General features: G+C 46.8%; 1 protein-coding gene across 1 annotated transcript in view; it reads right to left on the bottom strand.

Annotated features, from left to right (window-relative positions):
• Positions 1 to 1,560: 1,560 nt before the first annotated feature.
• The window catches only part of DOCK4 (dedicator of cytokinesis 4), a 1,616,764-nt gene continuing 1,602,923 nt past the window's right edge, over positions 1,561 to 15,401 (bottom strand). The window contains exon 53 of the mRNA XM_086919301.1: positions 1,561 to 2,127. Within this exon, the coding sequence (XP_086775427.1) occupies positions 1,702 to 2,127 (426 nt within the window). The 3' untranslated portion in view covers positions 1,561 to 1,701. The remainder of the gene's footprint in view (positions 2,128 to 15,401) is intronic.

Genomic DNA, 15,401 nt, shown 5'->3' on the forward strand with positions numbered 1-15,401 from the left:
TTACAAATATGTTTTAATACATAAAGTATTTGGCATAATTATAACAATCGTACTGCATACACAAGCAGTTGGTTCTTTTTCTGGTTTACACTCACAATTTATGAAAATGGACCAGTTATATACAAAAATACTTGAACATTTATCATAGAAAATCTCTATTGTCACCATCAACAGCATATTCTAGCTGGAGTAATTTTATCGGAGAATATAAAAAGTGGTGATTGCCATACTGTCAAGCTATCAACAAGAGCAAACACAGTAAAAACAAAATGAGTTTCCCAGCAAAAGAGGGAAATATTTTAACAGCATGATTTAGATCACGGCTCAAATCCCTACTGTTGATGATACGTTATAAACACTAAGCAAAGGAAACTACTGATACAAAATATATATATATATATATATACATCTACATATATATATTGTGTACATCTTCCAAACACCACACACGCATGTGTGGTTGGTAACAGTGAGAATATACATATATACACATACAAGGTGTTCTTCGCTGCCCTACTCATTGGCTTTAACCCTCCTTGGATCTACACTACTGTACTTGAACATATGTGGTCGGACTGTACAATCACCTGTCCATGAGGAAAGGGGAACATAAGTAGCAGGCAGTCGATTCACACAAACTCCCTGGAAAGGAGGAAGGAAAAGAATGCATCCGGGTATAGACTATTCACCAGTCAAATATAATGCCCTTTTAAAAATCAATCAAAACCTGCTTTGTAAGAAGAGACTTTAATGTATGAAAGTATTCCCCCTTCTTGATTTTCCAAATTTGTTTTTTAAATTGGCAGCTGTCTTCCCGATTTTCACAGTATTAAAAAAACGAATGAGTGCCATTAAAAAACGCCTCCCATTTGGTCACTCGATTTGGCCCCGACGTCGTGCACTTATTTTTCAAGTTCAAAATAGGAACTGAGCAAAATGTAGTTAGTGTTACATTTCGTTAAAAATTGGGTGCCATAGCATACGTAAAAATCTACTTTATATACAATACATACATGCGTCAGAGACTGGACTCAATCTACTAAAAAAGCACAAAACGTATTTTAGAAGATGGTTTCCTCAAAAGGGTTCTTCCTTAACATCCTCTGTGTTTGCATGAGTAAAGAACACTTTGCCTTTTAAGGGCATTTTAAAACTAACACTGCATTCGTTTTATGAACGCGAAGCAACACCTAATCCCCTGATTTTCTGCAGCCCAACTGAAAAGTGCCTCAAAAAGTTTTATCTGGTGATTATCATACAATTGAGCTCAGGAAAATGTTGGCTTGTCTTGCCAAACATTCTTGTAAGAGTGCACGTAACATTTCATGAAATCAATACATCAATTCCTTTGTACAACGAACGCACCTTGAAAACAAATAACAGTTTCCTGTGATCTTAAAGTGTGCTCCTGTTCTACTGTATATTAAAAAAGAAACCTATATAAAAAATGTCTGTATCACTATTTAACACTTGCTTCTCAAATTAAATTATCTTTTATTAAAATCTATAAATCCTGCTTTATCTGGTATACCAGGCCAGTTATTTTTTATAATGTGCAACATATAAATTAAAAATCTTTTATATGTTCTGTGAGAACATTTTGGTAAACTATTAAAGTGCCTACGCTTTAACCATATTTGCTTTTACTACACTGCCGACTTCCAGGAATTTTCTGAGGAAGCAGTAAACAAAAGTGACTTGTTAGAGTTGGGAGACCTTCCGTGGTAGTGGTCTGGGCCGTGGCACAGTCTCAGTCCGTCGGCCCCCATTCTCCAGATTGGTTGGCCTGATGACTGGAGGTTTGGGCGGAAGTGATGGAGGGTCGATGGGAACAGGTATGGACAGGCACTGAGGTACGGCAACTGGGCGGCGCAATGTCCGTTCATACACACTGTATGGGGGCGGGGTTTTACTGTCTTTCCTCATTGGCTCCTCTGAAATACTGTAATTTGACATCGACACTGTTTGGTCGCAGACCTGTCCATCAAAACCAGAGGTCTCCGAAGTGCTACATCGGCTCAGCGAAGAGATACCACTGCTGTAGCTGCCAGACAAGACTGGTGAGTTGGAAACCAACCCAGAAGATGGGAACTCCACGGGAGATGGGGTAAATCCGTGAAAGGATCCCTGTAAACGACAAGAAGCAAAGATCAGCAAGTGAAAGAGAGCTTTTGCAAATTTTCAAAAACTACAACAGAGGAACGAGGGATCATTTAAAAATATGCTCCTATATTAACGAAACCAAAAACCATTAGCACAAAAATATGCTTTTGCTCTATGACAGGCACAGCTAGGAAGATTATGAATAGCATGCTTAAGATAAGCAATGCGCAGTTGACTTCGATGCATATGTGTAACCAGACTTTTCATATATTCACACACATTCTCTTCCCTCCATTATTTATATTGTGCATTCATACTCAAGTTTGGTATTTGTGTATACTTTTTAAGGTCTATTTTGCGTGTTCTTACTAAGTACTACATATTCTAAACATGCATAAATCAAGGTTAAGAACATTTCGGAATCATTGTACTTTAATTGAGTGTACATATACTGTGAATCCTGTACAGAACGTTGCAGGAAGGCATCACCTTCAAAATGATATCGAATTTGTGGAACGTATATGGAATAAAGTACCCCATTCAGCACATTATAAAGATATTGCAAATCACTGAGGAGTCAAAGCAACTTGGGTTTGTGAGCTGAATTAGTAGCTGCTGGTTCCTTCCCTGCACTTAGCGCACACTTGGGTGATCTCTCCTAAAAAGATCCATCTGGTGGTTGTAGAACCCACACACATTAAGGCAGGGGTCTTCAAACTGTGGGGCACGGCCCCCAGGGGGGCTGTGCAGCGATGCAAAGGGGGTCGCGCCTTCACAGTTACACTTCTGCCCAGGCCCAAGGGCTTCAGCCCCCCCCCCCCCCCCTCCTCCCTCATCGTGTGTCTCAGCCGGGCTGCTGCTGCAGTGAAACTCGAGCTGCTGGGGGCTCGGCTGGGCAGTGTCTGGAGTCATCTCCAGCCGCCCAAGTTTTTCACAGGTCTTTAAAGACCATTTGCATATTTACATGCCTTTGTAAACTGGTTACAGAGGCTTAGTTTTTTTTTTGCCTGGTTCCAGTACCCCCTGGGCCCCCACTCTGCCTGTTCCTTACATTTGTATTTTACAATTACTGTTGTACTGTGAGAATGCATTTAATGAAAAGGAATATAAAGTAGAGTTGCCAAAAGAAAAATGCCTGCCTTTTTTGTTTAAAGAGCCTGGAAAGGCCTCCTCTTGACACTTAATAGACTTTTAAATACAAAAAGTATGTATGCATTCCTTAAGTGACTTTTCTGTCTTTTTTCTCTTTGTCAGTCATGGATCATTGAGGCAGCCCTAGAACACAATTAAAAGTGCTTTCTATTTATATATGGTGTTCAAAGTATGCACAGATAAGTGCTGAAAATACAGCTTTAGGTGACTGCTTAATTTTGTACCGACTGGGCCATCAAAATAATCTGCTGGCAACCCTAACCATAGGACTGTAAGTTTGCTGCAGGATCAGCACATTATTTATTTCCTCCACCCTTGATTAATGCCGCAATAGTTTAACTTAGATCTTAAACCCTACGCCGCCGTCAATAACATGATGAGTTACTTCCAGTGTATGGGAATGCACCCTGCATTTAGACAACTCGCTCCTCATTCTCGCCCTTCACTTTCACGCTCACCCTCCACTCACACTGATCACCATGCACTCACACCATTCACCCACTCACCCTGCACTCACAGTGATCACTCTGCACTCACAATGCACTTGCGCTGTTCACCCTATACCTCACCCTGCAGTCACACGAGTACACTACTCATCCTGCACTATTGTGACACTTCACTCACCTGTCCCCCTCACTGCTCAATATGCAACTCACTCAAACAAGCCCATCAGTAATCATACATTCATTCATCCCATTCTGAACTTGCATTCGCAACTATGTAAATGTAAATGTAAATGTGGGCACTCTTGTCACCCACACAGTGTGCAGAGGGTTAATGTGCCTGCTACAAAGAACGTGTACCATGCAGATCACAGAACTGAGTGTGAGTAAACTATGAGTAGCGCTATAAAAAAATTAAATGTTTGTCAGAAAGGTACTATAGAGAGATGACGTGCATTGTTGGTGAGTGGCAGTGTAGGAATTCATTGAGAAGGAGGAAACGGGGGTGGGGCTCCAAAAAAGACTTGCACCGTGTGCGACCAGTGTTAGGACCAGCCCTGGCTGGGAGTGTTAGTCCCCTCCGAATTTCTGATCTAGTGACTTCCCTACTTCTGGCTATTATTAATATTTACATTTGTAGTGCGCTACTGTTACCAAAAGATGTCCTTGGGCTAATAACCATCTGCTGCCTGTAGGCAAATGAGGAACACAGAAGGAGAAGGAGAACCAGCCAATTGAGATAACCTACAGAGCATAGAGAAAGGTTTTTTATATCTTCCTAAAGGATAATAGATTCTTGGTGGAGTGAAGCAAAGGAGGGTGCAAGTTCCATAACTGCGCGGCCTGCACCAAAACAGCGAGATAGACAACTCATGCCTTCTTGAAATAGGGAACAATAAGCAGAGTGGCACAGGTCGAGAGGAGCATACGTGTCCGGCCCGTATGCTTGGTAAGGAGAGATGAGGATGAGAGAGGACAGCAACGGAGTGAAAGAATTCGATTGAAGAGGTCAGGGAGGAGGAGAAATGTGAATTGCCGAAGAGAAGTGTGGACACGAAAGAAGTGAGTGTGAGCCAAAGGTGTGGGCTTCTGTTAGAACAAAGGGGAGATGTGAAAGTTGAATGGGGGGACTGGAGAGGTGTAAGATACAAATAGACAAAAATTTGAATGGAGAGACGAGGTGAATGAGAAGTGCTGAGGGGCACAGGTGGTGACGGGGCCAGAGAGGCCATGAGATAAATGCGAGAGACTGTTAGAGATGAGGGCAGTGAAAATAGAGAATGGCAAGAGGTGATTGAAGGTAAAGTGAGAGGTTGAATGGGGAGAGTTCAGAAGTTGTAAAAAGGGGTAAAAGAAAATGACCTGCAAAGTGAGAGAGGGATCCAGGGTTAGGAGAGGAGAGAGGGATGGAAGGGAGGGGGTGAGAGGAAAGCTGCATGGGTAAACTGCTTAACTCTGCTCAAAACCGCCAGGTTTTCAAGGGACCCCTGCTTCTCCTGGCCAGGGTCAGGTGAGCGTCTAATGTGGCAGCACTTATTCCTGCGGAGTGGAAGGCCCTTCTCAAAGGTTGACTAGAAATCTTTCTGATGTTAATTGCTGTATTTTGGTTATAAATGGGTACTGATGGGGTGAAATCTTTCCTCAGTGTTACTGTGTGTAAAAAATGTCAAAATAAAGAAGCAATGCTATCCCAAAATACGCTGCATCACATAACATTACTTACATTTTCTTCCCAGACAATTTAGTCAAGCCCGTCTCGTAATTTGGTCCTCACCTGCCTCATAATTCTATTAGCCCTGCCTACAGGTTTAGAAGTTTTTGTCAGGAGGGGGTCCTTACGCCTCAAAATGTTGACATGAGGGTCTCGGCATCCAAAAGTTTGAAGACCTCTGCATTAAGGGGATGTGCCCTAGCAGCCTACAGTAATGTTGATGTAATTGAGAGAACCAGGAGTTTTGTGACACTTTTTGAAAGCCGACGTAGGAGGATTTTGCAATGACACCTATCCTTGTTGTGTCCTGCGGAGCCCATAACTAGTGAGGCTGAAACATGTCAACCATTCAGAAGGAGTAGTCCACCGGAAATATTTTAACTAACTGATTTTCAGATCGCTTGCCCTTGTTAAGGTGGACTACCTAGGGACGGACCACGCCCAAAAGTGTAGGATTGGCTGTCGTATTATAGTAACTACGGTATTTACAAGGATAGTGTGTCGTGTAACTGGTGATTTTAAAATGTATGAGAATAGAGGCTAAATAGAAGAAATGTACAATCATTGTGATGACGATCTATGTATATACTCCGCTTACATGGGGTTCAGGAATGGTTATCACCGACAAAAAATTATAAGGGTGGTTATATTAAAATATATATTTTGCTTTATCACATGTATATCCTTCCCGCTAGAGTTCTCTTGTTTTCTTATTTCTATGGTTTGCATCGGCATGTTTGGGAAGGGCAGATGCTGTACAGCTTCACATGGGCTGGCTCTGAGCACTTACACTGGTTTTCTTCGAGTAAGGGCTTGGTGTTATCAAAGAGAGAGTACCAGCATTTCTCATAAGGAAGCAGGAACAATGGATAAGCGAATATATGCCCTTCTCCCTGTCGATGTAGCAAACAGAGCCCTAAAATGTGCGTCAACGGGTTGAGTGAGTGTAGGGGCACCAGGGTGCAAGCCACCAGTTAGAACCTAAGCGTCCCAACTGACTGTAGCCACTGGCTTCGCTCATTCTTTGAAAACGGTCAAACAAACATTATCCCGCCCTTACCTACACCAGTGACCCCTACCTCCAACTCGCATACTTGTGGGGACCGGAGATGTGGCCACGCTCCACTGACTATCTGTCACTATAAGCGGCTCTAGATTCCGGTCTGCGAGACATGCAGACATCAAGAAGCACGTTAATGAAATAAACGCCTCATGACAGCCCACCAGTGTAAACAATTAACCATGCAGCACGTACTAACAATCGAAGGCCTTTTCTCGACCATGATAATATATGCACGCCGTACACGGTAATTGGTCCTCTGTAATCATACCCTTTCATTTGACTACCTGGATACCTTCTTTGCCACACGGGCACGTAGAGGTTGCCCTAAAATAGAGTGACTTTCACACTCTTACCATAAATCTCGAGTTACTGTAGTAACGTATAAAAACACTGCAGCTTTCGAATGCTAAATACGCGAGAGATGTGTTTGCTATCTGCACTGCAGTTAAAGCTTTACGGTTTGAGAGGCATTTAGATATCATGGTGCCGTAGCGCCCTCTAGTGTTCAACTCAAGTACACATATTACCACACAGAAAATTGATAAGCATGTCTAATGCAGAAAAATGTTTTACTCTGTAAAATTTTTTAGTCTAATAGAGTTATCATAAATAAAAACATAGATTTTACTGTGAGATAATTAAGCAACCGGTATGCAATGGATAGCCCAGTTGCAGCATCAAACATGTTCTGACAACTGCGTTCTTTCTTCGGGTGGGATTTATTACTGTCTGGTGGGGCATTCGTTTGTGCAAGAAACACATTCTGACATCAGTAATTCAACCGGCAATTCATCTTGCATTCAGAACAGTGCCACGTTAATCACCTTCTTTAATGACCAAAGGTGATATATTCCTCTGCTCCCTGGCATTGTCTGTTCCCACCAAAAAAAACAAAAGAACAGCAGGACACGCAGCACACACAAGCTTTTGCTTAAGCAACGCCATGTAAGGTCAAAGCGACTACCCGACAGTTTACTTCACGTCACCTCGTGGTACAATACATTTTAATCTACAAGATGCAGGCGCACGAGTGATGGTACAATAGAACGTACAACCACGGTCTGCTCTATTGTTTATTTTCAGCCGACATTTAAAGCAAAATGGAGCTCAAGGAAGCACGAAGGATGCGCCATTCTTTCCCCTTAGAATAATAAAGCAGCGGGCTCCGTCATGGCACATGACGTCGCCACTGCTCCGCAGCATGGCTATCGACGGGCACTATATTGAAAGAATGGATATCGATTGGTTAAAATGCTACCGGTACAGAAAGTAACGTCACACGCCCCCTGTACGCCGATGACATCACAATGTTGACCTCTTGTCCCTCAATTCTCCGATTAACGATGTTGTATTTGTTGATGAAGTGCTGGGGTAAGGGCAGACAGTGTCAGGGGAACCTAAGAACAGGGCTGGGGTAACCTACATTGGTCAAATCACCTTTTTCTACAAGATCATTCCAGTAGGGCCGGCTGGGAACACAAAGCAGCGTTGGCAATTTTGCCAGGTGGGCCCCCACCTGGCGGGGGGTGAGGGCTGCAAGCATGAAGCACTGTTGCCTAACAACATCGGCCCAGCTCTACTGCTTAGTTCCTAGGGGCCTATAATGCAGCATAACTGCAAAACAGCCCCCACCCTTCTAGCCTCCCTGTAAATGCCAACGCCCGCTACAGCCAGTTTGGCCCTGCATTCCAGTGATCTAGAGTGATAATGAAATCAGGGGTAAAAAGCATCAGAAGTACCTAACCCTGAACAGTAACTCCAGGTTTGTAGCTTCGGGCATGGAGTGGGGTTTGGGGTGTGAGACCCCCCCCCCTCCCCGCACCCCCACCAATAAATGTGTTCTTAGCTTGTTAGTTGGGTATGCAGAGCCCTGAGTCAGGTCTGCTATCTCTGTATCGGACTTTCTCATCACGAGCCAGGAATGAAAGATGAAACAGTGACCTTTGACAAGGGTGTAGGAGACACAAAATTTCTGGGGGGGGGGACAGGGACAACCTTGTGGACTTTCCAGTGACCCTATACAAATCGCCCATTGTGCGAGACCGTACGCGCGTTAAACGTATACAATCGCATAGTTATGAAGAGAAATATTGAGAAAGGCAGGCAAGTAGTCACAGTCTGCAAGTATGCTTTATTTTTATTTACATTCACAATAAAGACCAAATGAGAAAAAAATATGTATATGAATTTAGCATCTTCATGCACCAAGAAAACAAAGGCGGGACAAAAAAAGGAATAATAAACTAAACGCTCTTAGCGACATTCCTACATCTCAAAATGCAATCGGACAAATTAGAAATTGTTTTTCTTGCAGCAGGAATCTGTTATAAAATTATGAACTTCATTTTGAAAAGCCAAATAATTTCTTGCGCCGTTCATTGCAGAGGACAAATTCTTTCGCTATTCTATGCAGGTCAACTGAGTCCATCATCTCTTTATGTATGTTGCATTGTTTTTTTAAAAAACGCTTTTCTTCTGGGGAAACATTTTTTGAGTGCAACTTGCTTTAAACAAATAATAGAAAGCCGCCTATTGGATAACTTGTGTTATTCTCCAATGAAGCGGCCTTGGGGTTTTGGTGATATTTACACCCCTCCACCTGGCCTCGACACAACTGTAATGTTGTAACCTATGGGATTGGAGGGAGGGGGGAGAGGTTATGCTTGTGCATGTCAGTGTGTGGATAGAGTCTATTAATCTCTTAAATCAATAGACCAAATTATATGTAAATGGCACCAGAAACTATTAATCGGATTTTATTGCACAACATCCAGCGCCTGGTGTTCAGTATAGCGACTTCAGAAGGATGAAATGCTGAGTCAGCAGTGATATGTACATCAGCACATATATAACTTAGATGGCAGCAGTAAGTCTTTTGCCATTTATTTTAAGCCCATAATACATGAGTGCCCGCCCAGTTAAACAGCACTGAGATTGTGACATGATGAGAACATCTAAGCCGACACAGCTCCTCCTTTCAGCAGCGCACTGGTTGCATTGCATCATTGTGTTATGTTGTGTAATGCCATTGCTGGACAGCTCACTGAAGCCCCCCATACACCCGCGAAGACCCCATTTCCACCTCTCCCCCCCCACCCGCCTGCTCCCGTAATTCGGCCGTGACTGCATATTTTTCTAAACTGCATCCCAAGTTCTGATTTAACAAGGCTAAAGATATCCTGAACTCTGAACGTATTGTCGGCACTGAATATTTGAAAGCAGGAATACTTAAACGGGCTCGGAGTGATTATTGTGAAAATAATGGTGCTGCTGAACCGGAGGAGAGAGTTGAAGCGGCCGCTGCGCGCCTACAATATTTCACCAACCCAGGCACGTGACCACAAAGCCTGCACCAGCCTCAGTGCCCCAATGAGAGGTGGCACGCGGACGGTACTGCAATGTCTGGAATTACCTTCCTTTATTATGGTTGTCATTATTACTAGTGATAACAGGTAATTTCCCAATCCCCACCCTTCCCTGCTACCCCTCGTCCCACCCACCCTCATCCCTTGCTAAACGTGTGTTGGAGAAGTGCTTGTAATGTGTGGAATAAATTATTGGCCAGGGATGATTACGGGACATTTTACTATTATCACAACTTTGTGTTAACTAATAATTTACACTTGTCGGACCACTGATTAATAAAATGCAATCGGGCCTAGAATGAATATTACATATGCAAACAAATGCTATTGACGTTCGTTTCTGCGTGTATATGCATGTATCTGTGTGTGCATTTATATTTTTCGAAAGGGCTGTCATGGCTGCCCTGAAATTTGGCAGATGGCAAAGGTTTTCGTGAGGCCTATTTGGAATGGGGGGGTCTGATGCAAACAGAGCACTTGCCCCTTTTCTGCTGTTAGCAAAATGATTGTAAGGATATTTACAATCATTGACCCTCTGTGAAATCCAAGGTCACAGCTTTTGACCCGTAGGTTGGGCACAGATGTGTGAAAACGGATAGGTACTCTGGAGCTAAAGAAGGGCCCGAGAGATTCGCATCACCGAGAGAAGCGAGGCAGAGCTGAATAGAGAGCCGTAGGGGGCCAAGATAAGGATCTTTGTAGATCAAAGGGCAAGCAGAGTTTGAAGACAGAATTCAAGAGGATGGAAAGGAGTGTGGGGTAGCTGCGTTCAGAAAGAGAAATCACAAGGAGGTGTGAAGAGAACACAACTGGGCTCTGAGGAGGTAAAAAAAAGGACCAGCATGCTGGTGAGGGATCAGGCTTGTGGTTCTTTGAAGAGAGTGCCATAAATCAATAGTGCGCTTTCCCTGCCAAATCTCTGTTTCGCCTACTCTATATGTAAAGGCAGGCCTCATGAATGCATACTGAAAAGCATTTCTGTGCATCCTACCAAATTATTGCACTCCGGTTATAACATGAAGATAATTGTGTTTTGACTCTTTCCAGCATTAAGCAGCCCCTGGGGAAAATGAGCAGTTATTTTTGCATGGTAATGTCATATGCACATTTTGTTATTCCCTTCAGCCATTAGCAGGGCAAGTAAGGTTCGCTTGCTGTGCTCGCCATAGTGCACTCAGTCACAACCTGTACACCCCACACCCCCACCACTTTCAAATGTCACCAGGCGCTCCTGGCAATGGCCTACTTCCAAGTTAACCGAAGGTTAGTCACTTCAATGGGATAGGTACTCAGGCAGGAGGGACCTCAGACTTCGTGGGAGCGTGCTGCTGCCTGCAGCCCTTCCCTCTTCATCCGGCAACAGACACGGGGGCGAGGAGTCCGAGGCCAGCAAATCAACCAGAGCACTGGCTACAGGCAGCTGAGGTGAGAACTAAAGAATTCCCGGAGCCTCACAAAGATTTCAAAAGGGCAGAGGCAGGGGGTGAGGGGCCTTTGACGTCACCTAATGCTGTGACTATCGGATCATTGGCGGCTCACAGACAGGTAACTGGTGATACGCCAGGTCAAGTGCAGGGCCATTAGGTCACACAGCACCTCTCGCACTCTTTTTCGCGCGCTAATGGCCTGCCAATCTCCCTCTCAGGTGGTAGATGGAAAATTAGATTGACCCCTCGTCCCCCCCACCCTTGTCCCCTGTGTCCCCCACACTCCAAAATCTGGGGGGGATATGTACCCCGCGTCCCCCTCAGTTCCTACGCCCATGACCTTTGAATCAAATGTGAGAGAGAGACACAGACACCTATTCGGGGGCTGAATTCCAAAATGTTAAACCAGATATCGTGGAAGCAATACCAGCTTCTGTGTGTCCAAATTGTGTGATCCTAGGCAAACAGTTTATTTCTCAGAAACTCGTGAGCACACTTTTAAATACCGGAGGATGTGCACTCTCCATGCTCCTTTTATGTTTCATTTAATAGACTGCAATATTGCTCCATCTACAAAAAGAATCTAGACCATGTTTAAGTTTTACATGACTATCGATTTACCTCTTAATTTTCCAGGGGCATTGTCATTGGGCCAAGCCGTGAATGTTTCTGAAGTACGAGTTACTTACCTTCAGTAACGATGTATCTGGTAGAGACAATTCTAGCCGCAGATTCCTACACGTAGAATTATCCCCAGGCGTGAGACTGGATCCAGAAACTTTTTTGCCACAGCATCCCTGCGCGCTGGGGGCGGGGCGACAGCACGCGACTCCGCCCAGGCATCGTCTGCGCACGTAACGTCAGTGAGGTAACATAAGATCCGCCCCGGCGCGCCTACGTCAGTTTTCTTCGGAGAACTTTTCCGCACCACAACGCAAAATCACCCGGTAAAAAACTGTGGAAGCATGGGAACAGTGTGCGAAGAACAGATAAATTGGAAAGAAGTGGTGACTAACGACACCACACAGAATAGTGGCAACACCCTAGAACCCAAAGACAAGCAAGAAGAAAGAGCAAGCAGAGCCCTGCATAGCCACCCTGTCAGCACATAGACAGCCTCCCACTTCCGTGCCCCAGAGGCAAGGAACATGCGTAAAGTCATGGTACATGTAGTAAACCTACCACCCCTATCCCAAGAAAGGGGACCAGTCCCAAGTCAGACTGGGACACAACCCTCCAAGTCACCCCAACATAGGGGGCAACCACTACAAGAGACAAGGCAAGGCATGGCCAGATAACCCATAAACACAGGATTAACACTGGAAGGAAGGGAGGGGAGGGAAGGAGAGGGATAGAAAGTAATCCCCCCAAGCCTGGAGTAGCCAGAACAGCAGGTCAACGGAACACCGGACCCCATCCTCCAAGAAGCTGGGAGGAATGAACCGCCCCTAGACGGAGCGACCCGTCAAGAACAAGGAAGGCACTCACAGGAGACACAGCCCCCCCCATCGGGAGGCGAGTACCAAAGACCAACCCAAAAGTCCTCGAAGAAAAGGGGAGGAAGGGCGGGCCGTGAAGGAATCTGCGGCTAGAATTGTCTCAACCAGAAACATTGTTACCGAGGGTAAGTAACTCGTACATCTGATAGAGACTACTAGCCGCAGATTCCTTCACGTGGAATAGATACCCTAGCAATACCCCCTGGGAAGGAGGGTCTGCGAAAGGACACCACCAGCCAATACAGAACAGAGAGCCCCAGGGGACCAGATCTGCGGACCAGTAAGAACCTCGTCCCTGCCAGGCAAAGGGAACCCCCACAAGCAGAGCCCTACTGATCTCAAGGGGATGTAGGCGGGAAAAGAAGGCTGAAGAGACTCGTACACTAACAGCAAAGGAACCCAAGGCAAGGGCGGAGAGGCCAAAGCATCCCACTCCCCCACAAGGCAACACAACTTCCGCCCAAGACCAAAAAGGGAAAACGGAAGCAAAAGCCTAGGGGGCTCAAGGAAATGAGAGAAGAGAAAGCAGACCCACTCCAGATGGAGAGCAGCCTGCTAGCGAGAACAGCACCGGCAGTCAAGCCTCCAGAAGCAGGAAGAAGAGAAGAAGAACAGCCAGAGGCCCCAGGAAAGCCGAGTAGGCAGCGCCTGGCAAGTGAGAAAACAGCAGAGTCCCAGACATCAGGACAGGAGCAGGGAAAGTAGGAGATGCCCGGGCACACCACTACGAGTGGCCGCGCACACGACCTCAAGGAGAAAAAGCAACCTACACAACCGCCATGGAGAAAAGGCACCTGAAGGCGACCAGAACCCTCCAGCAGAGCGCAAGCCATATGACCTAGGGTACAATAAGCCCCAAACATGGGAACCCTCTTCGGAGGAAATTCCGCAGCAGAGGAACAAACAAAAGAACCACTGGGAAAAAAACACCCCCGCGAAAGGGTTGACAAGCAGCCCAATCAAGCAGAAGGCCTAATCTCAGGGCCAAGACTGCGCAACAATTTCAACACAATCAACAAAAGGGCCGTCCAGCAGTCAACAATGCCAAAGTCCCAAGAAGGAGGCAATGGCCAGAAAACAGAATACACAGTCAGAACAATTGGCCTAAGAAGGCCCAGACTCAACCCGACTCAGGAATCACCGAGGAGGGGACGGAGGAGGAGGATCATAAGTCGGAGGAGGAGGAGGACGGAGCCCTGCCAGGAGCCTCTGGATGGCGGAGTCGGCCGGGGCATGGAACAACATGCTGCCATCAAACTGTAGATCAATGAGCCGCTCCAAAATATTCTCTGGGAATACTCCGTCCCGAAGCAAAACATGGCGACGGAGAGCGATTGAGGAAGCCATGATCCGGCCTAACACCTCTGAAATATCCATGGCGGAGTGGAGAATAAACGCCGCCCGGTCCCGGCCATCCAACGCATGATGCAGTAAGTCCACCTGAGCACCCTCCTGGGACGCTGCAGATCCCAGAGACTCAGCCATGTCCCAAATACAGGAGGAGGTCCAAGCCAGCACACACAAGGTGTTCAGGGCCCGCAGGGCAGTGCTGGTCGAGGCAAACATATTGCGCCCCCAAGAGTCCAGCCAGCGGGCCTCTCTGGACGGCCGAGGCGGCAGGGAGGGAAAAGCAGTCCGCAAAAGAGCACTGGAGGCAGAAGGGTGGAGGGAAAGACACGCCGTGTCACGCAGCTCCAGGAGATGCCGATGCAGAAGATGCTGAGGCACCGGATCCCCTGAGGCAGTACACCTCCAAGCTCCCGTCAAGACAGAAAGGAGTGAACCTTCAAAGGGAAGCAAGATTTCCCTCCCACCAGAGCCCTGGTAGAAGACCTCCAGTAGATGGTCCGCCACAAAGTGAGCCACTGGGTCACCCATACGCAGGATGCCCACAGCCGTGGACACCGCGTAAGCGAAAGCCGCACCCGCCTCAGTAGGGCCCGCAGGGGGAAAAGCAGCTCCTCTGTGGCGAAAAGCTGCAAACTAAAGCGGCCGTCCCCGAGGCTAAGCGGGGCAGGCAAGGGCAGACCTGGAAGTCAGAAGGAGCCGACGAATGAGGGACCTGCCGTTCTTCAGAGGAACACCGATGCACAGGAAGGGCGGAAAGCCGCCCTTCGATGCTGGTGAAAAAGACACCACACGGCGACCCGTCTCTGGGGAAGATGACACTAAAATAGTGGCTGCCTCCGGAGAAGAAGGAGCGTCCGAAGACGAATCCGCAGCACGACCCATGCGCGGAGCCGTAGAGTCTGCCGCCTAAGGCGGAGTGCAGGCACCCTCCGGCGTTGCCGGACCAGGTTCCTCCCAGGCACCCGCACCGGGGACTGGAGCGGAGACCGGAGCGGGGCTGGAGCCGGACCAGCCCAGGGACGGTGCCTACCCAACCTCCACCGAGGTAGCCATCCGTACCAGGGAACAACATGGCCCTGGTGAGTGACACGAAGCCCTCCGCCAACCGCGGCCCAGAATGAGGCATAGATCCCTCGGCAACCCATTAGGCGGTGCCAGGGACGATTCCACCTCTGACTCGCCCCCCATTGAGGGAGCCGCCTACGGGGGAGACAAGAGGGGCCCGTAGAGGGGCGAGGGATCCTCACCCAGCCTCGACCCGGAGCGGGGCGAGGAGTGTTCATTGGCC

This window comes from Lissotriton vulgaris, chromosome 1_1 (genome assembly GCF_964263255.1).
Source record: "Lissotriton vulgaris chromosome 1_1, aLisVul1.2, whole genome shotgun sequence".
Classification (NCBI taxonomy): Eukaryota; Metazoa; Chordata; class Amphibia; order Caudata; family Salamandridae; genus Lissotriton; species Lissotriton vulgaris.